The sequence below is a fragment of the Micromys minutus genome (genome assembly GCF_963924665.1).
Source record: "Micromys minutus genome assembly, chromosome: 20".
Lineage (NCBI taxonomy): Eukaryota > Metazoa > Chordata > Mammalia > Rodentia > Muridae > Micromys > Micromys minutus.
Genome location: NC_137955.1, coordinates 52,523,941 through 52,551,111, shown reverse-complemented (window position 1 = coordinate 52,551,111; position 27,171 = coordinate 52,523,941). Strand labels below are relative to the sequence as shown.

Below are 27,171 nucleotides of genomic sequence, written 5' to 3'. Positions count from 1 at the left end.
TTTTTTTATTAAGCTTTTGAATTAGTTTTATTATGGTAAACATTATTTTTAACACCTTTATTTTACAAAACAAAGATAAATGTACAGATTTGAAGCATTTTTTGCGTAAAATTATACAATACATTTTTGTCAGTACTTTTTTTTCAGATTTTAAAATAATTTTTACATAAATCTATGTGAATAGTCAGTACTTGATCTTTTTAAAGGTTTGACAGTATGCATCGAAAACCCAATAGTTGCAATGAGCACAAAGTACATACAAAACAAAATGTAACATGAAAATAGTCAAAGTTTTCTTGTTGTGTAAAAATTTTTTTTGTTTTGTTTCGTTTTGTTTTCTTTATTTCTTGGACTTCCTACAGTCTGTGAGTTGTTTCTGGGGCAGTGCGAGCCTCTGGGGTTAGCATCCCACTATCAGTGACTGCATATTATGTCTGTTCTTTTGTGACTGGGTTATCTCACTCAGAATGATATTCTCTAGATGCAGCCATTTTCTTAAGAATTTGGTCAAGTCATTGTTTCTGGTGGCTGAGTAGTATTCCATTGTGTAAATGTACCACAATTTTTGTATCCATTCATCTTCTGGAGGGCATCTGGGTTTTTTCCAGCTTCTGGCTATTATAAATAGAGCTGCTATGAACATTGTGGTGCATATATCTTTGTTGTGTACTAAGGTGTCTCTGGGGTATATGCCCAGAAGTGGAATAGCTGGGTCTTCAGGTAGTATTATGTCCAATTTTCTGAGGTATCACCAGACTGATTTCCAGAGTGTAGTATTGGTTTGCAACCCCACCAGCAGTGGAGAAGTGTTCCTCTTTCTCCGCAACCTCCGCAGCCAGCATCTGTTGTCATCTGAGTTTTGGATCTTGGCCAATCTGACTGGTGTGAGGTGGAATCTCAGGGTTGTTTTGATTTGCATTTCCCTGATGGCTAAGGATGTCGAGCACTTCCTCAGATATTTCTCAGCCATTTGATATTCCTCAACTGAGAACGTTTTGTTTAGTTCTGTACCCCATTTTTTAGTAGGGTTATTTGATTCTCTGGTGTCTAGCTTTTTGAGTTCTTTGCATACCTTGGATATTAGGCCTCTATCTGATGTGGAGTTGGTAAAGATCTTTTCCCATTCTGTTGGCTGCCGTTTTGTTTTCTTGACAATGTCCTTCGCCTTACAGAAACTTTGCAATCTCATTAAGTCCCATTTGTTAATCTTTGACCTTAGAGCTTGAGCCATTGGTGTTTTGTTCAGAAAATTTTCTCCTGTGCCTATATGTTCTAAAGTTTTCCCTACTTTCTCATCTAATAGTTTCAGTGTATCTGGTTTAATGTGGAGATCTTTGATCCACTTACACTTGAGCTTTGTACAAGGAGATAAGAAAGGGTCTATTTTCATTCTTCTGCATGCTGAGTGCCAGTTGGACCAGCACCATTTGTTGAATAGGCTGTCTTTTTTCCATTGAATGTTTACAGCTCCTTTGTCAAAAATCAGGTGACCATATACGTGAGGGCTCATTTCTGGATCTTCTATTCTATTCCATTGATCCACATGCATATTTCTGTACCAGTACCATGCAGTTTTCAGCACAATTGCCTTGTAATATAGCTTGAGGTAAGGGATAGTGATTCCCGCAGATGTTTTCTTGTTGTTGAGGATGGATTTTGCTATTCTGGGTCTTTTGTTGTTCCATATGAAATTGCACATTGATCTTTCCAATTCCATGAAGAACTGTGTTGGAATTTTGATGGGGATTGCGTTGAATCTGTAGATTGCTTTTGGTAGGATGGCCATTTTTAAAATTTTGATCTTTCCAATCCATGAGCAAGGGAGATCTTTCCATTTTCTGAGATCCTCCTCAATTTCCTTCTTTAGAGGTTTGAAGTTCTTGTCGTACAGGTCCTTCACTTGCTTAGTTAGAGTCACACCAAGGTATTTCATAGTTTTTGTGACGATTGTGAAGGGTACCTTTTCCCTAATTTCTTTCTCCACATGTTTGTCCTTTGAGTATAGGAAGGCTACTGATTTGTTTGAGTTAATTTTGTATCCGGCCACTTGGCTGAACTTGTTTATCAGCTGTAGGAGTTCTCTGGTGGAATTTTGGGGTCAGTTAAGTACACTATCATGTCATCGGCAAAGAGTGATGTTTTTATCTCTTCCTTTCTGATTTGTATCCCCTTGATCTCCTTTTGCTGTCTAATTCCTCCAGCCAGGACTTCCAGTACTATGTTGAATAGGTAGGGGGAGAGTGGGCAGCCTTGTCGAGTCCCTGATTTTAGTGGGATTGCTTCAAGTTTCCCACCATTAAATTTGATGTTGGCTGTTGGTTTGCTGTATATTGCTTTTATTATGTTTAAGTATGGACCTTGGATTCCTCTTCTTTCCAGGATATTTAACATGAAGGGGTGTTGAATTTTGTCAAATGCTTTCTCAGCATCTAGTGAGATGACCATGTGGTTTTGTTCTTTGAGTTTGTTTATATGGTGGGTTGCATTGATGGATTTCCTTATATTAAACCATCCCTGCATCCCAGGGATGAAGCCTACTTGGTCATGATGAATGATCGTTTTGATGTGTTCTTGGATTCGGTTTGCAAGGATTTTGTTGAGTATTTTTGCATCAATGTTCATAAGTGAGATTGGTCTGAAGTTCTCTTTCCTTGTAGGGTCTTTGTTTGGTTTAGGTATGAGGGTTATTGTAGCCTCAAAAAATGAGTTAGGTAGTATTCCATCTGATTCTATAAAAATATGGAACGCTTCACGAATTTGCATGTCATCCTTGCACAGGGGCCATGCTAATCTTCTCTGTATCGTTCCAATTTTAGTATATGTGCTGCCGAAGCGATTTTTTTTACCTTTAACAAACAATTTTTATTTTTTTATTTTATATTCTTTTTTTCAGATTTTAAGCATTTATGCATAAAAGCATGCAAATACATTTTTGCCAGTACTTGATTTTTTAAAGGTTTGATAGTATGCATTAAAATCTTACTAGTTGCAATGAGCATAAAGAACATGTAAAACAAGATGTAACCTGGAAATAGTCAAAGTTTTCTTGGTGTGTAAAGATTAAGCATAATGGTTTTTCTTTTTCTTTTTCTTTTTTCTTTTTTTTTTTTTTTTTTTTGGCCTTTGTTTTTTCTTGAACTTCATATAGTCTGTGAGTTGTTTCTGGGGTGTTCAGAGCTTTCTGAGGTTAGTATCCAAATATCAGTGACTGCATATTATGTCTGTTCTTTTGTGACTGGGTTATCTCACTCAGGATGATATTCTCTAGATGCATCCATTTTCTTAAGAATTTCATAAAGTCATTGTTTCTGATAGCTGAGTAGTACTCCATTGCGTAAATATACCACAATATTTGTATCCATTCATCTACTGAAGGACATCTGGGTTCTTTCTAGCTTCTGGCTATTATAAATGGGGCTGCTATGAACATTGTGGTGCATATGTCTTTGTTGTATGTTGGAGCTTCTCTGGGGTATATGCCCAGAAATGGAATAACTGAGTCTTCAGGTTTTACTATGTCCAATTTTCTGAGGAATCACCAAACTGATTTCCAGAGTGGTTGTATCAGTTTACAACTCCACCTGCAGTGGAGGAGTGTTCCTCTCTCTCCTCATCCTCACCAGCATCTGCCGTCATCTGGATTTTTGATCTTAGCCATTCTGGTTGGTGTGAGGTGGAATCTCAGGGTTGTTTTGATTTGCATTTCCCTGATAGCTAATGATGTCGAGCACTTCCTTAGATGCTTCTCAGCCATTTGATATTCCTCAATTGAGAACTTTTTGTTTAGCTCTGTACTCCATTTTTTAATAGGTTTATTTGATTCTCTGATGTCTAACTTCTTGAGTTCTTTGTATACCTTGGATATTAGGCCTCTATCAGATGTGGGGTTGGTAAAGATCTTCTCCCAATCTGTTGGCTGCCGTTTTGTTTTCTTGACAGTGTCCTTAGCCTTACAGAAACTTTGCAATCTCATTAAGTCCCATTTGTCGATATTTGAGCTTAGAGCTTGAGCCATCGGTGTTCTCTTCAGGAAATTTTCTCCTGTGCCTATGTGTTTTAAGGTTTTCCCTACTTTCTCTTCTAATAATTTCAGTGTACCTGGTTTAATGTGGAGATCTTTGATCCACTTGCACTTGAGCTTTGTACAAGGGCATAAGAAAGGGTCTATTTTCATTCTTCTGCATGCTGAGTGCCAGTTGGACAAACACCATTTGTTGAAGAGGCTGTCTTTTTTCCATTGAATGTTTACAGCTCCTTTGTCAAAAATCAAGTGACCATATATGTGAGTACTCATTTCTGGATATTCTATTCTATTCCATTGATCCACGTGCCTATCTCTGTACCAGTACCATGCAGTTTTTAGCACAATTGCCTTGTAATATAGCTTGAAGTCAGGGATAGTGATTTCTGCAGATGTTTTCTAGTTGTTGAGGATAGATTTCGTTATTCTAGGTCTTTTGTTATTCCAGATGAAATTGCACATTGTTCTTTCCAACTCTATGAAGAACTGGGTTGGAATTTTGATGGGGATTGCATTGACTCTGTAGATTGCTTTTGGTAAGATGGCCATTTTTACAATGTTGATCCTTCCAATCCATGAGCATGGGAGATCTTTCCATCTTCTAAGATCTTCTTCAATTTCCTTCTTTAGAGATTTGAAGTTCTTGTCATACAGGTCCTTCACTTGCTTAGTTAGAGTCACACCAAGGTATTTCATATTGTTTGTGACTATTATGAAGGGTATCTTTTCCCTAATTTCTTTCTCCATATGTTTGTCCTTTGAGTAGAGGAAAGCTACAGATTTGTTTGAGTTAATTTTATATTCAGCCACTTTGCTGAACTTGTTTATGAGCTGTAGAAGTTCTCTGGTGGAATTTTTGGGGTCACTTATGTACACTATCATGTCATCTTCAAACAGTGATGTTTTTACTTCTTCCTTTCCAATTTGTATCCCTTTGATTTCCTTTTGCTGTCTAATTGCTCCGGCCAGGACTTCCAGTACTATGTTGAATACCACATCCATTTTCTGTATGGGTTCACATGATCATAAGTTTCTTGGCCTTTATTCTATTAGTATTTTATTACTATAATTGATTTTCAGATATTTAAACAAATAAATTTCTAAAATAAATATCACTTATTCATAGTGTACAATCCTATGTGTGCCTTTACTATTATGTGTTGGTTAGATGGTGTTTCCTGTGTTTTGCTGTGTTTCCTGAATATCTTTAGCTCACTATAGTCTTCTCTTGTGCTGACATTGTCTGGCTTTAGTATCAAGTTAATCCTGGTATATCATTAAATGGGTTTCTCCTTCCTCTGTGATCTGAGTTTGTATGAGACTTTCTTATCCTCCTATCTCTCCTCCTCTTTTCTTGTTTTATTTGTATTTATTTGAGAATTTCATACAATATACTTTAATTATAATATTTCCTCTCTCTCCCATATTTTTCATAACCTTCTGTCTCTTAAAACCAAAACAAAAATGAGATCAAAAGAACACACACATCACAGACCACACAGACACATCACACATGCATAGACCCAGCACACCAAACACCACAGTTACAAGATTGGCATACTCCATACCATACATATCCCACACCACATAAACATCACTCATAGATACATACCATACAAATGCATCACATACCACATACAAGCTATAGACAAAGCACACACCCCATTGCACCATTCACCACAGAAACACTACACATTACAAAGAAAGATCACACACCACAAAGACATACAGCATACCATATACATATTACACATATACACATACATACATTCATAATTGCCATATATTAGCACACACATTGGCACAGCTAAACAACACTTACATCATGCATCATCTACATTACATACCACACAGAAACACCACACATGAAAGCACTGCACATATGCATGTACACATTATACACTATGCAACAGACACACTAAGTACTACATGTATACAGACCATACTACACCAGACACTCCCAGTGAGTCTCAGGACAGTATCAACAGTGAAATCAGTGCAACACTGGAAGGTCTAGGGTACCTCCACACATTGGACTCAGCCCCTTATGAGCATGACATGGAGGGACAGGCACACCTGAGAAAGGCTCCCCTTCTTCCGTAGAGGTAGCTCTTTCTTCTCTGCTAGTTGTGGACTCTTCTGGAATCGTTTCTGCATTATGTAGTCAAATGTGCTCATGTTCTTAACAACTACAAAGGGAAGGGAAAGAAAGGACAGGATCACCCAGCAGCCATGCAAAATATCATACAGAATCTCATATGCAGTGTGCAGTCCACCTTGCCAGGCCTTGCATGTCCCAAGAACAGGAAGAGGACCAGGTATGTCAGGCCAGACAAGCAATGCCCTGCATGTTTTATTCTAGACAAGACCTAATTGTTCCCTATTGCCCAAGACAAAACATCTAATTTAGCACAGAGATGTGATATCCCAGAGGAGTTGGACTATGGCACTCTCATGAATCCCCTGCTTTCTGCATCATGGCAGACTACTCCAGAGCCTCCTAGAATGGCTCTAGGAGGGCAGGCTCAGGAGAGACTACTTTGTCCAAGGATTCTGGAAGCCTATGTCTACCTAGGGGCAACATAAGTACTGTTGGCAGAAATACTGGACTCCTGAGCTGACCCTGCAGTCTATCCACCCTGTGCCTGCTTCCCCTGACCCACACAGCCACTTCACCTAGGTGTTCTTACTCAGAGAGCACAGGGCTACCAACAAATGTGAGACATAGCAAGCAATCCCAGAGCAGGCTAGGACTTTGGCAACCACACCTAGCAGAACAACTTGGGTTACTTCAAGAAAATCAGATGTGTTTTTGAGAAAAGAACTGTAAGCACCTATCTCAGCCCCATGTTTCCAGGGAGGGGTCTGACTTTTCAAAACCAACATACATGAAGGCAGGTGGTTTGCAAGTATTTCTAAGGAGCTACAAGGCCACCCAATCGTCCTATCTGTAGCTCCTACAGATAGTAGGATAGTAGGAGATAGTGTGGGCCTCTTTATCCCCCAAAGGTCCTACAGAATTTGACTTTATGCTATTAAGAGTGATGAATCTCCCTACGCCCACCCAGCTGTAATCCAGTCTCATCAGCTCCCAGCACCTGTGTTAGAGTAAGCCTGTGGGCCTGTGCTTCAAAGTGATGCCTGATAGAGGGCCATCCACATGGGTGCTTGTACCTTGAGATTCAGTCCTTGAGTGTAAGCTAGAGCTACAGATCTGGCTTTCAGTGACTCAGTGGAGCTACATATATCTCCCAGTTATCTTTCAGGGAGTTTAGAAGAATCTTATGGTGGTGGTGTGGCCACTGAATCCCAATATGAGTGCCCTGAATCGGACTCGGCTGAGGTGTATTTATGTTAGCTCTACAGTTTTAAGCGAGAGCCACAGTTTTGGGAAGTGTTACTAAGATATAACAATAACCAACATGTCCTGGAAACACTTGGTGTCTAAACTCAGCATGCTCAGCCTGACTCCAGTTCCTCCTTTTTAGAGGACCACTTTCTAGTCTCCTCATACCAAACACCCCTATCCTTACTAACCTTTTACTCCGGTTCCATCTGCCACTGGTTATTTCTTGTCCTGCTCTCGGTCCTTGTGAGCCCATCCTGAGTGTCATTGGGAACAGTGGTGGCAGAAGCTCTCAGTGGCTAGCTGCCCCTTGTTCTCCAGGGTATGGCCCAGCAGATGTGATATCAACTGCAGTATACTTGGACAGTTTTGAAAAGTAATTCAGGTACCAATTCTGTGCATGTGTCTGGCCTTGAACTGGAAATACTCTCATGGCCATGGCAGACCTCTCTCAGTACCACAGTCTCTCAGAGGGAAGCAAATGGAATCATGCTATTTATTCTTCAGGAAGTACAGCACCATGGCTCTCTATGAATCTCCTGTGCACCATACAAGAAAGAGTGGGGCATACTGCAGTTCACTGTGGGCAAAAAGCCAACCTATATCAGCAGCCACAAGAACAGAAGTCTAGATCTGTGGCCACACTACACACATATTTCCAGCCAATTCACAGGCCTTTGGCTTCATAGTAGGTGACTAGTGGGATTAGCTTGACCATCACACTCCTTGGTAACATTTCTGGAGAGGAGAGATGAAGGCAAGTCCTAGTCAATGTTCTGGGGGAAGGGGAAGCAGCTCACTGAAGACGCTTGAACTCACTCCACACAATGAAGACTGAGCAATATTCTCCTAGCCTCTGCCACTTTCCACATGCTATGATACCAGCATAACAACCATTTCCTAAGAGGCCTGGTTGACCATGAATACAGAGAGCAAGTCATTTTTAGCATCAAGGATCTTGGGGCCAAAAGCTAGTAAATGGTTAGTCTCTTACACCTGGGAGCTGGAAAGTGCTATCAAAAAGTATATCCAGCATATGTGGCCCAGTGCATGGGCCACAGAAGTTCAGTCAGGGCTCTCTGTACCATACCTCCCTCTCCATCTGTGAGTTTTGCATGCTTGAGGCCCTTGGTTTCTACAGCTTTCAGTTTGTGATCTTTGTTCACAGAGCCAGGTAAAGATATCATGGACAGCTACAGAACATCACTGTACATGTCTTCCTGACTTAGGTCATGTGAAGTCTTCACACACTTTCTGGTCCAGATAGAAGCTGCTACGATGTATCTTTGTTCCAGACCCTAGTTTGAGAGGGCAGGCATGGTGGTAGAAGATGAGGGAACTTGAGGCCAGCATCCTTACTAAATTCTGGAAACAGCATTACTCAGGAAGCATCTGGCTGGGTCTTGGCTTTATGAATGTCAATGACAGAACACTCCTACCACCAGTAAAGCATACCATATCTAGGGTTCAAAAGATTATGGGTGAATCTTTGAGACTTGCGAAGACTCAAAATGTTGCTGTCAGCATGTCACTAGACTTTTCCTCAGCCTGAATGAACAACAGGGAATGCATCAAACTGTCTGGCTTCCTGGGGGTATTGGATGAAGGAGTAAGAATGGTGTAGCTCTGAAGCGTCCTTCAGATTAGTCAGCTTCATGTGTGGGCTAGACTGTACTCCCAGAACCTAGTCTTAAAAGATTCTATGTAAAAAAGGAAAGACAGAACAGTTGATAACTCATGGGTCCTTGCTGCTGAGTGTCTTATGCATGGCACAGGTGGGACAAAGCAGATCATGCTGTCTGACATACTCCAGGGGACATGCTCCATTCGAGAAGCCTTCTATGGAAAGAAGCCAACATTCTGTGGTGCTCACTATTCTGGATTTAGCACATTCATACCTTACATGCAGGCTTCACTTTTTATCCTATGCAGTCTGATGTCCAGAGTATGTTTCAGTAAAATGTTTTCCAGACAATGTGCCTCAGTGCCATGCAAAATTGCCCCTCCCTTACCTTGAGTTGGCACATGGTAGGCACAAAGTCCTTGTTTTGAAATGGAAAGGGAAAGTGGCTAACACCAACTTTGTGTTCCTGGGCAGAATGTACTCAGTAATCCTCAGGGTCTATGGATATAGGCTCTGTAGGGAGTGCTGGCATGACACCAGGTGGTGGATCTAGCTCTGAGAGAGGGGGATGGACATCTAGATAAAGAAGGAAATGTGTTCTACATGAGGTCAGTTGCTAGGAAAGATGGCATTACTGATAAATCTGAAAGCATGAGAAAAAAATTCCAGGTAAGCTTAGAAATAATGTTTCTTTTAAATTCCTATTTATAAAAGTAGTGGAGAGCTTTAAAAGTAACCCAAAAGATACATCATTCTAAGTGTCTAAGTCACAGGGAATGCTAGGTTCCCTCCTAGCCTTGTTATTATAAAATAGTACATGGTGTTCTGTTGAAACATATAGGCTCAGTTGAAGTAAGTTTGAGGCTTGGTTCCCTCCCACTCTACAAATACATCCAAACACATAAATATAAATGAACGAGGTCATTCCTATATACAACCTAAAAATATAACTTCAAATCAAAGCAACAAGATTTCATCCATGGGTCTTCACTATACTTAGAAGACGAGGAGGAGGGAGAAGGAGGAAAGTGAAGAAGAAAGGAGGAAGAGGATGAGGACAAAGAAAGAGGAGTAGAAGGAGAAAAAGAATCTAAGTCTCAAGTCATCAACAATGCTGAAGTCAGGAGTGTGTTAAACATACCTATAGGTTAAGGTTAAGAAGCATGCTCTAGGTTTATGGTAATGCTATTGGTAAGAACCACTGGCCATAAGTGGGGTCTTTCCATGGGAGAAGGCTAGCCCTCTGCCAGACACCATTATCACAGCCTCAGACAGGTTCTGTACCACCACTAAGGTTTGGATAAGTGAAGCTGGAGGAAACCTGCACTGCCAGAGTAGCCAGGCCTACCATTGCCAGAGAACAAAGAAGTTTCCTACAGCAGAAACCATGTATATAAAAGAAGTGGCTCTAACTCAACACTTTCTTAGGCAGATGGTCATAACAGCATGAAATATGTTATGATACATATTTGTGGATAGAGTCTCCCCTTAGAATGAGGGAAAGTAGTCCTTTGAGCTTAAGCTTCATTGTTACAATTTCTGCTTGTTGCTTTCCTAAATCCTCCTGATCCTAGTGTCCTATTCTCATATAATAGTCATATTCCTTTATCTCTGTATATTTTAGCAGCTCCCGTGCTTTCTGTGGGCTTCTGAGCATGTGTTCAGTTCTTTGCTGGACTTGCTGGCCTTCATTTGGTATCTCTTTTCTGTAGTCAAGGCTTCCCAAGACAAGTGAACTGAAGCAGTGAGACTAGAGGGGTACATACTCAGGTAGAAGTGGAAGATGAGCAGGTGCCCGAGCAGCATGAAGCTGGCGATGGATAGCAGCAGAACCATCACCGCAATGGAAAGGACCACGGGGGTCTTCACAGGCACAGGCCACAGTGAGAGGAACAGCAACCATATGTTCTCAGAGTGTATCTCTATGAAGACAGAGAGACATGTCCATCCAGCACCTATCCAAACTGCAGCACCTATGGTCAGGTAAGCAGAGGGGTAGCACTTGCTAGGGTGAGTGAGGACAGCCAGACAAGGAATGGGTTTTGCCCTGCATTTTCTCTGCTCTATGGGCCCACTGGCTGTGTCCAGCACTATGATTCCCATTTTATGGATTCAAGATGATAGAGAGAAGTCCCTGAATACTGGAGTGCAGATCCAACCCTTCCCCTCCCCTTCTCTAAAGCCTTGACCTTTATTTCAGATCAATCACCTCACAGACATCAATAAAACATCAAGCCTTCTTGGTGCATTTCTGCACTGCTCACTATGATCCTCAAGATCAAGACTATGTATATGGGGTTTCCAAGGCTGTATGGCAGAACAGTGGAGCAGACTCCAAGCTCACACATGTTGACCCATGTCACATTCTAGAATGGTGCTAAGCTCTTTCTAGAATGAACTCCTATTGTGCAATCTGAAAAGGGAATACTATATGCTGCCTTGTGAGCTGAGCCACTGGATGCCAATTCACAGATGTCCCCTACTCAGTGATGGCATGGTGAACTCTAGCCCACAAGATGCTGAGCTCAGGCCATGGACTCTGTAGGGTCCTGGAATGGCAATCCAGGAAATGATCTCCACTCATACTAAAAGAATTACAAGTCTACTCTGCACCACATCTGATGCCATGGTCAGTGGCCCCAGCTAGGTTACCATACTCTGATTTTCTCTCTCACCTTCCTTTCTCTTTTCTTTTCCCTTTCTCTGCTTGCTCAGCATGATAGTTGTTTAGGAAAATGTAGTAACATTACTAATGAAGGGGCCATTTTGGTGGTTTCCAGAGCATGCTAAGGAGTACTAAGAAGTCCTAGGTGGTTACAGGGGATACAGAAGCTGAGGTCCTTCTACATGGAACTCATAAAACTCTTAAAAGAACCTTCTGTCATGTTGGTTCCAGGGATGCCCCAAGACAAGTGGTACACAGATTCTAATATCTCCTGTAGCAGGGCTTGGGTATATGCCTATGATGCTTGGAGCAGAGGTGGGGTGGCAACCCCTTGGCCCATAGGATAACAAGCAAAAGAACATCCCACTTCAGTCACCTGTGTCAGTATCTTGGGGCTGTTGTAGCAAGTGATCATAAGCTGGCAGCACCTAACAATACAGTAATCCCCTCATATCTGTAAGTCACAAGCCTGAAATCAGAGTATCCTCTCTGTGGTTCTAGAAGATGGCCCTCTATCCTCCTCCTGCTCTGAGTGCTCCTGGGCTTGTGGTCATATTGCCCAACCTATGACTCCTACAACCATAGGTTCTGTGCAAGTCTATATTTCCTCTTGTTTCTCCTGAAGGCACTGGCATTGGATTTGAGCACAAGAGGGGCCTAGGATGGACTTCTTAGCTCAGAATTCCTAGCTGTATGCACAGAGACACTTTTTTCAAATAATGTGCCATCTCATGTCTAAGTCAGGACTTTTACACATTTTGGAGGCCATGCTCAGCCCAATCCCTTTCCTTCTTGCTTGTTTCAGACATTTATGTCATGGGTTTGGACTTCTGGGCCTATTTAATCATAGAATCATTGAGCTTCCCCTTAGAGTCTGTGGCTAGACATATATATATAATAGCCCCATTCTCTTCTGTTCCTGTCTACAAGTAGTTGTCTCCTACAAGATAGGCACCAGCCTTCTCCACCCAGCACTAAACAGTCCACTGTCTAAGTACTCAAGACTGACTGAAGGGTCAGGGTATACCTCACTCTAATCCCCAGTCTCAGAGCAACTGGAGAGTGCGGGAACAAAGATGGGTTGAGGTGAGGCCTAGAAGCCTAACAGCTGGCACATGGGAACCAGGCAGAAGCAGTCCCTGAGCATCAGAAGGGTACCTTTATATAGAGGATCCGTGCGAAGATCACTGGGGTTGACAAAGTACTGGATGAAGATGTACAACAAGATAATCATCACACCAAGAAGCCCAACTACAGCTGAGGCCACAGAGCAGAAGAAGAACCTGCATGAGAGAATGCTGCTCAGAGAGGAGCAAGTAGGTGGTTAGGACAGACTAATACCTAGCTGAGTATATGAGATCAACACACAGGCCTGGTGTGGTAATATGGAAGCACAGAACCCAAAGTCTACTGGTGTCTTCACCACCCTCCCTGCTTGTGTTCTTTCTACTATGTCTTTTACATACCCTAGGCAAATTCTGGCTCATGGTTGTAATGTTCCACATTTCCCATAGCCTGCTACCTGAGTCCTCATGTCCTTCCATCCTGCAGTCTAAGAAAAACTGTCATTCCTATCCAACAGAAAAAGTTAATCCCCAAGATGGCAGACTAACACCTAGGTGGGCAGAACATCTTCCAGTAAGCGTGTATCATGACTACTCAAGAATGACAGTCTTTCTTGTTTTCTTGTTGTCTTTGGTTTTATTGATGCTGTTATTGTTTCTCCTCCTCCTCTTCCTCCTCTTCTTTTTCTTCTCCTTCTCCTTGTTCTCCCTCTTCTTGTTCTTTTTCTCCTCTTCTACCTCCTCATTTTTGTTGTTGTGGTCCTTTCTCTTCTCCCTCTTCTTGTTATCCTCCTTTCTTCTTGTTCTTTCTCCTATTCATCTTCCTCCTCCTCATCTTCCTTTTCTTTTCTCCTCTTTCCTCCTCCTTCCTCCTCCCCTGCCTTCTTCATTCACTGCCTTCCCATGCTCTGTGTTGAGCTTCTCCAGCCTTTATTGTACTCCATCCTCCAATATCCACATGGCCTCCTGTTTATTAGGACTGTGAGACATGGATTTCTATTCAACTCTGGGGCCAAATTATATCAAAATGCCATCGAAGGGCAAGAGAGATGGCTCAGTGGTTATGAATACTGACTGTTCTTCCAGAGGACCAGAGTTCAATTCTCAGTTTGTACATGGTGGTTAAAACTTTCAGTAACTCCAGTTCCAAGGGGATATGATGCCTTCTTCTGGCCTCTGAGAATAAAAGGTACCCAGACATACAAGTAGACAAAACATCCACATACCTTAACTAAAAATAAAAATGTTTAAATTTTAAAAAACTACATTTCCCCCACTTATGCTTTCTTGGACCATGGAGAACGGGAGTGGGGGGATAGAAAGTGAAGATGCTAAAAATCAGTGCCATCTAGTGAGAATGGGTGGTACCTATCACCCTCTGCTCTTCCCTTGACCCCAGTTTTGGCACACAAAGACCATGTCTCAATCTCACAGCATGTGTGCTTTCTCTTGCCCTCTCCCCACTTATGGGCAGACCACACCTCACCTATTCCAATTTGCCTTCCCAGAAGCTACTTGGTTAGCCAAAACAAAAAACAAAAACAAAAAAAAAAAAAAAAACAAACAAACAAAAAAAATCCTCATGACCAGACAGTATGAGGCTCTCAAAGAAACAGTGGGCTAGGGTCTCCTGACTAATCCAGCTACTGCCAGAACCATGGTGACCATTTGAAGGCCACATTGGGATGCCTAATAACAGTAGTTGTTCCCTGGATGGATGGCAGACACATCATAGCCCAATGTGTTATCATGGCAGGGGAAAGAATGGGGTTGGTGTAAGGGGCTACTATGTCCTGTTCATCTTCAGGACTCACAGGGCTAATGGACAGCCTAGGCCAGTGGTTCTTAACCTGTGGGTCAAAACAACTTTGGCAAACCTCTATCTCCAAAAATATTTACATTATTATTCATACCAGTAGCAAAATTACAGTTGTGAAGTAGCAATTAAAATAAGTTTATGGTTGGGGGGGTCACCACAACATGAAGAACTCTATTAAAGGGTCACAGCATTAGTAAGTTTGAGAACCACTGTTCTACACCCTGACCTGATGCCCAGAAGCTCTCTGGATTCTGCATTCATGAGCAGGGTGATGCCTTAGGAGGGCCTATATGCTTACTCTTGTGCTCAAGGGTCTAGACACTGTTCTTAGATTGATGGCCATGACATTAAGAAGGTAGATAGGCTTGAAGTAAGTTTAGGAGGCTAGACCAGGCTTTGACCTATTGTTCATGATGAGCACTCTATTTATGGACTTGGTGAATGTGAACTTGACCCACGTGTTTAGGAACAGCCCCACCAAACACATATCAAACCCAGCAGGACATAATCACTAAGCTCTGCCGCAGTTGGAAACAGAGACATGGTCCAAAGATCATCCTCTCCCAGGTCCCTCCCCTGGGTTACAACCTTGACCATGAGAATGCCTCACCAGTAGTTTCTTCTGCCCACACAGTTGTTCAGCCATTTGCAGTGGTGGTCAAAGCCAGAGACACATTTGTTGCAGGAGCTGCAATGTTTGGCTTTTTTGCTCCTGGAAGAGAAATTGGGGGGAAAAAGCCTGTTAGTCCAAAATGCTCCATGGGAACTGAGTGTCTATCCTGAAATGGTGGGTGGGGCCTCTATCTAAAGGCAGTAGGGAACTGGAAGTCTATAGAAAAGACAAGGCCATCTTGGGCAGAGAGATGAGCCTGTGCCCATAGGCACTGTTCCTGGAAGGTGGACCCAGGACTTTCCTGTAAGTAATCTTGTTTGCTAGATGGGAGCCTGGAAGTTCTATCTAGGAGTTGAAGGCTGGTAATTCACCCAGTGCCTACAGTGTCTTTCTGTAGCCAAGTCAGTGTGCTGCCCTGCTCAGGTTCTGGAGACTTTGGACTCCACCAGGCATCAGCTGAAATTGCTTTCCTGCCTCCCCAATTGGAAATGTGAGGTTGATCAGAAGAAAAAAAAATACAAGGAAGTAGCATGCTTCCCCCCACCACCACTACAAAGAAGGGTCTGTGTGTACAAGAGGACCTAAGAATGACACTGCTGGGCCTCAGACGGCAGCTCTTCACACCAAGGGAGAGGGGTATTGGGAATTAGGAGGCAGGACTGTCAGTCTATAGGGTAGGGCAGTATAGTATATAGGCCCACTAGGAGGCTGTGAGTACATGACTGAGCCCTCCAAGGGGTGCCACAAAAGGGCAGTGCACAGCAAAAGCAGGCTCATTTAGGCAACTGTGGGGACATGGGTCAGCAGGACTCTATACCCAAACTCTTACTCCACTCACACGGTAACCTCACACAGGTGGCAATACTGGTTCTGAATCACATGTGCATGTTTGGACCGGTTGAAGATCGGCACAGGCTCCAAGTAGTCCTTTTTGAGTCGGACATTGGTGTCAGCTGGATCGATGGTAATTGCAATCAAGTGCACGATGAGGTGGAACATGAACATCCCACCCAACACCTGGGCTGTCAAGGAACACAGAGCCCTGAACCTGGCTGATGTGATGCATAGTGTCTCCCGGTGGGACAAACAGTGTCAGAGACTGGGACTCCTAGTGATTGATGTCTGCAGCATCCGAGAGCAGACCCCATAGACACACTCACTTTGGAGAACCAGACCAGCCAGCTAACTACTGGCCACAGTGTGCACAACCCTGAAATGTCTTAAGTGGCAGGAACCTGGGTTTTGACTCTTTCCCTGTAACACTAGAACAGCCCTGTTCTAATAGAAACCTGGAGGCATTTTGAGGAGTAAACAAGGTAAAGCTGCATCAACTGCCCAGGCTCTCTGTGACTACACCTCATTATATGCTCGTATCTTCTACAAACTACCAGCACCATCCTCTACTCACACATGGAAGTCCCACTGTTGGAGACTCCTGAGACATAGGCAATCATATGGAGGGTACAGCTGAGCCAGGTTCCCTAGAACCTGAGCCTGTCAAACAGACCCTAAAGGACAGCCAGTCCCCAGCGGTCACGTGGAGTACCAGGAGGCCACCCGCAAAGCATTTTGTCTGTCACAAAAAGGACTCAGATTTCAGACACAACCTTCAATCTGTCCCTCTAGGACATGGAGTTCTCCTAGAAAAGACTAAGTTACAGCACATCCTTTTATCACAGTCTCCTGTGCAAAGCTTGTCCAGGAACTCTTTGCCAGCCTATCTTTTTTATGATATCCCTGTCACCCATAGAAATCATGTTGGTAACCTTACCATACTATATTTTGTCTCAGATGGCCTGACTGGCCAAACCAAGGTGACATTCCCAAGAGGAAACCCAGAAAAGAAACTTCTTCAGGATCTGCTCCTGTCTTCTCTAGAGCCTTGTCTCAGTGGATAGCTAACTGAAAGAAGCAGGGTGAGGCGTCCTCCATGGAGGCCTCCCTCCAACTCCCTCTGGAAGTTTCCATGTGGGAGCCTATGAGAACCACAGCTGGCTGGAACATTCCCTAGCAACAATCTGTGTTTAGTAAACAAACAAAGGAAGGGCGCCAGCTCAGGACACCACCCTCCTCAGCCTCCTCGAACTAGTGACCTCTCCCTTGTCCTGTTTCCGCAGGAAGAGGGGAGGCCTAAGAGGAGCCAACATTCTGGTACTGTCTGGATTCATGATTCCTCCAGGGCAAATTCTGTGGCTGAGCTATCACAGCCTAAGACACCCTGCTTGATGCCCGCCCCCCTTCGTTAGCATTGCCTTGGCACAACCAGCACTCAAAAAAGGATTCCTAGGCTAAAGGTTTGATATTACACTGTGGACCCTGTGTTTAAACAGTGTTATCCATTCCTTTGTCAGCAGAGGAGCCCCACTGGTGACAGGACCCTCACAAGCCACCAACCTGGTGGCCCTTTCTCATATGAACCACAAGAAGGATCTTCAGGCTTTTCCCTAGCTTCAGAGTTTCCTGGGATCCTCTCCACACAAAGTCCTAGCTCTTCTAACCCAGCCCCTCACTTCCCAGCCCCTCATGGTGCCTAGCAGGTGCCAAATGCTGCTGGTGCCCTCTAGTGGCTACAAACTAGTACTACGTGCTGCTCATTTGAGCATAATGCCAATGTAGTCAGGCTCAGCTAGTAAAAGAATTTCAGAGGCAATAACTTGACCTGAAAAGCCAAGAAAGCTACAGGAGCTCCAGTAGCTCTAGACAACAGCTGAGACTGAGCTAGCAAGTGGATATAGCAGGGCTCTGGGAAGGAATGCAGCTGAGGCTTTAGGTGTACTGCTGGAATGGCCCACTGTAGCAAACACAAAACTACCAGAAAAGATCCAGGGCCAAACAGGGCCGAGTTAGGAATAAAAAGAAGAAAGCAGTGATTATAAGGCAGTGTGTGTCTCCTAAACACATCGTCTACATCCTGACACTAAGGTTGGCAGACTTCACTTGCAAAACAGAGTCATCACAAACCAGGTGAATTAGGCCATTGGGAACAATCTCATTCACAGTGATCACAGACCTTATGAAAATGGCAGCTATAGACCAACAAGGTAACTCAACAGCTCAAAGAGCTTCCTGTGGAAGTCTGACAACCTGGATCCTGTGTGTGTGAGGGGGGAGGGGGGAAAAAACGAGAACTGATTCCTGAAAAGTTGTCCTCTACAGGGGATGGAGTAGAGGGCTGTCCCTAATTGTGTTGCCTGCCTGTGGATCCCATTCTGGGCTGCCTTGTACAACTTCACTGGGATAGGATATGCTGGGCCCTGCAATGACTTGATGTGCCATTGGTACCCAGGAAGGGATCTTCTCCTTTTCAGAGGAGAAGGAGGGTGTGTGGTGAGGGGCTGTGTGAGGGAGGCCGGGAGGAAAGGGGCAGCTGCAATCAGGGTGTAGACTGAATAAATAAATGAGAAAGGGGAAAGAATAAAGTTGTCCTCTAAACTCCACATACATGTTATGATGTCACACACACACACACACACACACACACACACACACACACACAAACTATTTTTATGAGAAACACAGGAGACTGATTTCCCAGGGCAGAAGCTTGGCCAACACCAGGAGAAGACTGCATTCCCAGGCCAAGGTAGTACCGGGTGACAGAGTACTTCCCCAGTGTCTTTCGGGAGAATGTGGCCCTGGGTCAGTTTCATTTTAGACTGCTACCTACCCCAGAACTAAGAGAAATACATCATCCTCACCTAAGACACCTTGAGTAGCTCTGTTAGGACAGCCATATGTCTCACACACATTATTTCACAGTACTGATGAAAAGATATGAAAGAAAGGAAGCAAGATGGAAGGTATGGAGCAGGGAGGAAAACCCTCCCTTTATAGGACACAGGTGGACAGATTCAGGAAGAATGGCAGACCTAGAGATTTAGCACGGACCGTAACTAGGCCCCCACAGGTACCGCATGCTAATGGCATTGGATTGTGCTAACACCTATATTATTCTCTTGCCGAAACTTCCTAGTCAACCTGACAGGCCACAGGCTACCTGACATCTCAGAAATACAGCCAAGCTCAGTCTGGCAACTGCCATGTTCCACAAAGGAAACAGAGAGGCCCTATCCCTATATTCAAGACTCAGAGCTGACCAGATTCTGGGTTTTAAAACTCACATAAAGGATGTTTGGGCGACATTAGAAATTCTTGAACTATTGCCTCTTTTCACCCACGCTAAGGCATTTAGTGACAGTGCCATGTCTGGGGTTACACAGACAGAAGTGGGGCATTGAGCTAATGACTTCAGTACCATCTTTTATCCCTCATCATGGCTGTGGGCCCCAGAGGCCAACTGCCTACATTAAAGAACACACAGGAATCAATAACATTTGCTTTTCAGCCCTGCAGACCTAGGGAGCTTGAGGACTCTTGGTTAGAGGACACAACCCCAGACAGATGCTATTGGAGGACAGAGGGCCTCGGTGTCAGGACACATTGGAGGCTCACTGGGCCAACAACAAGGTCTAGAGATTCTGGAGGACCAAGGAGGATACAGCAGGATTTGTGGGTTCCATACTAGGTATAGTGAGAGGGGCCACAACTCAGCATTGTAACCTGTCACCCTGATGAGAAGGTTGGTAGGGTGTGTTATGTATATGAAAAGTATGGCTCAGGCAGCTACACCTTTCTGTCCCCCTCTCTCATGGGAAATTTTAATTTCCACATGTTATAGTCTCACATGGCTTGAATACCTAACTCTATTCTGGTGACTGAATAGAACCTGGGCTTTAGCAAAGACTCCTCTTGGAAGAGGGTACTGCTGCCTATTTGGATCCTGGGCATGGGGGAGCCAGGGATCTGAAGCTATTCACTGTACCTGTAGTTGACGCCTACAGGCCATCCTCAGCCTATCTCTCCTAGACAAGACCTGATGTTGCAAGATCAGTTGAGTAAAAGTGTGTCCAGGGTTCACATGTCTGGGATATATGTGCCTAGGATATACACATATTCAGAGTGCATTGCCAGGGTTGGAGTAGGGGGCTCTTTGGGATGTGTGCATATTCAGGGTTCATGTGCCTGGATTGAGGGGGGACAGGTTCTTGGTCACAAGTGTGCTTGGTATGTACATATGACCAGGTCATGTGTATCAGAGATATGTGCATATATGCCTGAAATGTGTGTGTACCCAGGATGCATGCACAGGGTGGAGGAAGTCTTCCCAGGATGCATGTGGGCCTGTGATGTGCTCAGTGTGAATGTACCTGGAATGTAAGTCTCCGGGGTATGTATATTCATGTTGTGTGTCCCAGGATTGTGTGTATTTTCAGGGTTGCATGTTGCCAGGATGTCTGTGGGATCACAGTTTACATGCTAGAGGCATCTTTGGTTTATCCCTAAAAATAAGTCTATCACTAGTAAGACTATATGAGCAACTGGTGTTGGCCTGCTTTGAGAGTAATGAAGGGCTTTCTTAGTTATGATTTCTATTGCTGTGATAAAAATATCATGACCAAAGCAACTTGGGGAAGAAAGGGTTTATTTCATTGTACATTTCCAGGTAATGGTCCATCACTGAGGGAAGTCAGGGCAGGACAGGAACCTGGAGGCAGGAACTGAAGCAGAAGCCATGGAGGAACACCGTTTACTGTCTTGCTTATTATGGCTTGTTCAGTTTCCTGCCTTATACCATCCAGGACAATGTGGCCTAGGGAAGGCACTGTCCACAGTGAGCTGGGCTCTCCCACATCAATTATCAACAAAGAAAATTACTTACAGACTTGCCTATGGGCCAGTACTATAGAGGCATTTTCTCAGTTAAGCTTCCCCTTTCCAAAATGACTCTAGCTTGTGTCAAATTGACAAAACTACCCAGGACAGGGCCCAAACTTTCAGGGAAGATATAGTAGCATAACTCATAAGTATATGTTGAGGAAGCCAATGACCTGCATTTCCACTTAAAGGTGAGAGTCCTTTAGTTGAAAGAAGGAATAATAATAATAAATAAAAAGCTGGAAAATTGAAGATAGAAAGAGGCCAACAGTAGAGAAAAGTAGTAAACTGTAAAGGTGATTCTCCACAAGAAAGCCAGGGTGGTGGTACACACATACAATTTCAGCATTGGAGAGGCTGAAGCAGGAGGACTGGGGGTTCACAGTGAGCCTCATAGAAAGATCCAATTTCAGGTAAAAAAAAAAAAAAAGGAAGGAAGGAAGGAAGGAAGGCAGCCAATGAAGACATGTTTCTATATGCCCTGAATGTAATACACACCTAAGTTTAACACTCGAGAGGATCACAAGTTTCTAGCAATATTGGGCTATACAGAAAATCCTGTCCCACCCCCCAAATCTGTATCCTTCAGAGATGAAATGAAAAGCATAGGCAATATTGTGAATAACTTTATTCTAAGAAATTTGACATTTTAGAATACTCAAATTTTACAAGAAATATACCTTACTAAAATGAACATAAGATGAAGCAGAAAACCTGCATAACTCTTTACCTATGACATTGAATTCATTCTCAAAAGCCTTCCCATAAAGAAGTCTCTACCACTATTTAGAAAAGAACCAATCACAGCTGAACTGGGAAATATTCTGCTCCAGTTTCTTCAACCAAAGACCCAGAGGCACCACACTGTGGGAAGCTCCAGGGTGGTACAATAAGTCCCCTGCACTCACTGTAAAATAAAAGAGAACTGTGGTGTTGGCAATAGGGATATTGGGAAATGGGTGGTAGTTTGCAGTGTGCTTTCTCAGCATAGTGGTTATGAGCACGAGTCAGGCTCTGACATAAACCATGTCATTTTCATGGGATAGTTTCTGACATCCGAGGATTTTTGTTTTGTTTTTTTGTTTCGTTTTGTTTTTAAAGATGCTCCCCTGAACATGCATGTGGAAAATGAGAGACTTGCCAGTTCTAACTGCTGACGTGAATGACTGTGAGATACTCCTATACCCAGACTCAGCAAAGTGGACCTCCAAAATGTAACAGTACCTGCTCTGGCTCTTGTAACAGTCATTCAGTCCAGTGTCCTGCAAGGTCTCCATCCACTACTCACTATGCCTAGTTCTCCTAACTCTCAGGACCTGCAGAATGCCAGCCAAAGTGCCCCGTACAGTCTACACCCAGAATATGTCCTAAGACAATGTCACTTAGGCCTCATCTATGGCTTGTGGATGCAATTTTCTGAGCATAAGCCCACTTTGTACTGGCTTGACACTGGCTCTAAGTAAACTCATTTCTGAGGGCCTGGTCTCCCTTATCAGATGTTAAGTGGAATGGTAGATCCCAGATGCCCCACCCTGATATACACAATGCCATAAAGAAGTGATTATGGATATAGGTCTTCCCACTGCCTTAGGGAACCATCTCTAAAGGCCTGTTCAGGACTAGGACTCCTGTATACCTTCCATGCTTTGGGAATGGGCTCTATAGGGGAATCCAAGCCCACTGGCAGGCTGTGCACCAGTGACAGCCAAGTATATGCTTCCAAAGTCCTTTCTTATTGATTTGGCTACTCTGAGAGTCAATGGAGAAGGGCCTGTTTGTACACTGTAAGAAAAATGTAACTACAATCTATAGTTGCTTCCCTTTCCTTGGGTCACCATTTCCAGGGTCCCTATTTGTCACCTTGTATCTAGCAGATTCTAACACTCACAATAGCAAGAACACTTTCTATTGGCAACGTGGGGTCACAGGGCGGACTTCAGGGCTGTAGGAACAAGTGGTCTGGGCAGAGTCAGAGCCCACTGTATAGGCACAATAGGGCTCAGAGCCAAATCTCTTGAAGACCTTCAGAAGCCCTCCCCCTTCCAAGAGACATGTAGCCCAGGGGCCCACCCTTCTATTACAAAGGATACAACATTGGCAGCATATTTCCAGCTAGTTTGCAGAAAGGGGATGAAGATCCCAAAGGTGACAATGGACATGCCCAGGTAGGTGGTCCAGGATATTGCCTGAAAGGAGTGGAGGGGTGGTGACCAGCCATTCACCCTAGACAGAGGGCGTGGTAGAAACTTCTTCACATTGTTTTCCTGGGCTTCTGGGAGGACCCGGTTGATGCCACAGATGTTCATCTGAGAGACAAAAAGGGCACAAAGCTGTTTATTCCTGGGCATAGAATGAGTATCTTGCAATACCACTTGTCATTATCAGAGGGTCGCCAGAACCTGGGTCAGAAGCTGATGCCCACATGGCCAGTTGGTATGGCAGACTAGGGTTGGCAGGAGATTTCTACCATGACAGGTAGGTTTGCAGCCCGCCGGATAGTGGGCACGAGGCTGAGTATGTCTATCCTACCTCTGTGAGCCCATATTTTCATGAATAGACCCCTTGTTTAGGCCAGATCTGCTAGAGTACCACTTCTCTCCTTGACACAATTCTGTCATAAATGTTCGAGCGACAAGTATTAGAAAAGACATAAAGAGAACAACACTGAGGCCTTCTTATGTAAGAACCCAAATGCATCCATTTTCATAGAGCCCTACCTCCTAGGAAGGTGCTGCTGTGGAGGAAGGGAGCGCTAGAGATGGGGCCCAGGGCAAGGAGAAGTGCACAGTACACTGATTTTACAGAGAAAGGGACCTGGCAGTGAGCCAACAAAATAAGCCCTCATCTTCCTGCCAGTCCCAAAGTTTAGCTTTGATAGTTGCTGTATGGGAATATATATATATATCACAAAGCTATACGCCACACATAGAACATACAGCTTCATAACACACAGAGAACAACACTCCCTACATCATACATGTGCACCACACAATTCTTAGGTCCTCTAGATGCCTCATTTTTGCTACCTGGCATGTCCAAACTATCTCTTGCCTGGCTCTGTTCATAGTCTGCCTGTGATACCTGTCAATACCCAGGCTTGCCTCCCTCAGTTACACCCTGTCATCTGAACTAGAGTCTCTTCATTCACTTATAATAGCATAATTGAGGGCTTGAGGACTAAGGATGTGTGTGACTCTAGTAAACTATGAGCTGTGATCTTAGATTCAAGAGTCAGTGGTGCTGGGAGCTTCTAGCATCTGTGACTATTTGGCTCGGGTCTCTTGCTTTTACACCCTTCACTGTAGGTTTCAGTTTCACCCTATCATGACTACTAACACAGCCATAGCGGACACTCCCAGAACTTAAGTGTTACTCACGGCCATTGATTCTGTCTTTCTATGTGGCCTTAGGTGCCTCCCATAATTCTCTTTGAACTGTCCAACTCTGCTGTTCATGATTTCCCATCAGTGCCCTTATTTCTTGGGAGGAGCCTTCCCAGTCTTTAACCTCTCACTGTACATCCCCATGGAAAGGTTCATCAGACAGAAGTCTTGCCAGCTCTAAGAAACCAAACAGTTTACATGATAGCTGGGGTCTCCACCTGTGAGGCTCTCACCCAGGGCAGTTATGAGATGAACCATTACTGCCTGTGGCCAATGTCTACTTTGCATTCTTACCTCTCTCATCAGGTTGAGCAGCACAGGTCAGACACTTCTTGCTCAGTGCTGACATGTTAGACAGTGGTGGAGCGTTCCCATGAACAAAGCAGATACGGAACACCTCACAAAGGAAGGTTCCACAGCTCATAAAGCCACAGCCACTGCAACCAAGGAGACTACCTACTGCTGGCTGTGGGACATAATGGAGGTGTAAGACCAGTGGGTGGCAAAGATAGAATGGAAATGAGGCTAACTGGTTCCCACTGGTGAGGACTCTGAAAGGCAGAGCCCAGCTTCACCACCCACTGAAGGGACTGATTTGGCATTATGGAGTTTTAACTAGAAAACTATTGCAATCTATTAAGCGAAGGCCATCAGCTTGTGTATGGGCCTCTCTGATAAGTGCTGCCAACTCCAATCTCTTCACACTTGATCTCCAAGATGTTTTGTTGTAGAAGCTGAGGTGCACATGCTTCATAGAAAAACATAAAACTCTAAGCTGACAAACTACCCTGCAGACTGCTCTTCTCTGGTGGCCATGGTCTGGACAGCCCAGTAATACTAGACTATGGATGCTGAGTGGTGAGTTGATGAAGCCCCATTCTCTCCTGAGAATTTCCAAATACAATACTACTGAAGTTCCCCCCCCCCCAATGTCTCAAATTTTAGCTTAAGAAATCCCTGTTTGTGGGCTTCCAAGATGATGTGTATGCTCCCAGAGTGGGCTAACTGATGAGGCACCCCTGGGACTGAGACAGGATAACACAGTCCCTATGGTGGCATGCAGCACTAGAAAGCCACCTGCAGGCAGGATGCTGTAATAGCGGCTCTGCTGCCAGGTGCCCACAAAGTCCAGGGTCTACGGTCTAACCAGAATCTGCTGTCCAGAGTGTACATGGAGCGTGTGATTAAGAGAGTGAAACGTACTGAAGACACTGGGCAGAGAGGCACAGTAGGGTATGACGGGAGGGGAGGGCAGCATGGTATGTTGGGATTCACAATCTGTTCAGGACAGTGTGGGGCTGGGAATGGGGGGAAGTGATTCATGGCCTAGGCCCTACATGTGTTGCTGGACTCCTAACGGGTGACAGCAAGCCTCCCAGAATGCATCTCCCCTCACATTGTTGCTGTGTGGTTCTCAGTATCCCTCCAGGTATTTATGATATCTCTGCAGGGCCAGATATGAGTAGTCTTGGTAAAACTTGCTCATTCTTAATGAAAACTGCTGCCTCCTGCTGAACCTCAGAGTCTGGCTGGTGTTCACTAAGGTCAGCAGTGGCTGGTCCTCCTGTTAGAGCAAAAGGCGACACCAGTACTGCTTGACTCTTCTTTCCTTCTGACGATTTTGAGACAGTCACTCTGTCATAAGGGTGACTGCACATCTTCACCTATACATCCCACCTATGTGCACACTTCAATTGTACACCTACACATATATTTTACATTCACACACTCATCTATACATGCACAGTGGTACATACCCCCACCTGTGTAATCCTCACCTGCAAACACATGCCTACATACACCTTTACCTGCACATATGCTTCTCCTTTGACCTGCAATATACATACATTCCAGTCTAAAAGAGATGAAAAGTGGGCTTCAACGATCTTACATCTTGACCTCACCGCTTCCTTTCCTGAGATGTTGGTAGTTTCCCGGGAGTGACAAGCGGGTACTGGACAAACCCATGGGTGACATCCAGACAGTGAGGTTGAAGATTCAAGCCTGTACCTTACCCAATCAGCTGTTGTGTGTTTCTGGTTTGGCTAGAAAATATCTGGCTCCCAGGGCCTCCCTAGTACCCAGTATTGAACAGTGGCCAAGGCTAGTATCTGGTGAGAGGAAGTCACCTAAGTGAGGCTGGCCTCCAAGATGCAACAGTGAAAGGCAACACGAATTCCTACTAAGGTTTCCCAGAATTGGAAAACCCAGAGAATTAACTGGTGACCTCAGTGAGTATGGGGTTTCTTTTCAAAGTGATATTCTGTAATTGGCGTAGTGGCTGCATAATAATAAAATGTATCAAATGAATTATATAATTTAAATGGAAAATGGTTTAAGTTTATGCAGCTAATCTCACCAAATCAACGATACAAGGTCTTTCAACAGTGCAGACACTGGGTAAAGCTTTTCTTTTTTCTGAAATGGTAGCTGGAAGACCAACTGTCAAAAACAGCCTGTGTGCCTATATACCTCAGGCTGAGGGCCAAGAAGCAACAGCATCTCCCAAGACTCATGTATCGCCATCCTACTATGGGGATCACAAGACATGGACCCCCAAGATCACGGCCCAAATGCCCTCTGCTGGCCCAGGCTCCCATTCTAGCTCATCACAGTGAGGTCACCTTGACTATGTGTAGAAGACCTAGGGCAGTGTAGCAGTGAAAAACAGGCACTGAAGAAAAGCTGTGTTCCTAGGAGGTTGCCACTCAGACATGCTGCATAATTGCCTAGGCTTGAGAACCTCCTGGAGGCTGGTGCAGCATGGTGCATCTCCATGATGTCGCAGTCCCAGAATCAGCCTTTTCAGACTCCCAGTTGGGGCACTGGCTCAGAGCTAAATTAGCCCGAAATGGTAGTTTCAAGATCAAGATGTAGTAGTCCCAGGAAACAGGCAGTCTTTCCTGAGTGCTGCTCCTGGC

General features: G+C 44.2%; 1 protein-coding gene across 1 annotated transcript in view; it reads right to left on the bottom strand.

Moving 5' to 3' along the window:
- LOC308433805 (palmitoyltransferase ZDHHC11-like) overlaps nucleotides 1-23,173 on the bottom strand; it is a gene marked incomplete at both ends in the record, with an annotated part of 30,387 nt that extends 7,214 nt beyond the window's left edge. The window contains 6 exons of the mRNA XM_080933891.1: nucleotides 6,098-6,210; nucleotides 10,758-10,913; nucleotides 12,815-12,939; nucleotides 15,150-15,251; nucleotides 15,991-16,169; nucleotides 22,958-23,173. Coding sequence (XP_080790017.1) covers nucleotides 6,098-6,210; nucleotides 10,758-10,913; nucleotides 12,815-12,939; nucleotides 15,150-15,251; nucleotides 15,991-16,169; nucleotides 22,958-23,173 — 891 coding nt within the window. The remainder of the gene's footprint in view (nucleotides 1-6,097; nucleotides 6,211-10,757; nucleotides 10,914-12,814; nucleotides 12,940-15,149; nucleotides 15,252-15,990; nucleotides 16,170-22,957) is intronic.
- Nucleotides 23,174-27,171: the final 3,998 nt, after the last annotated feature.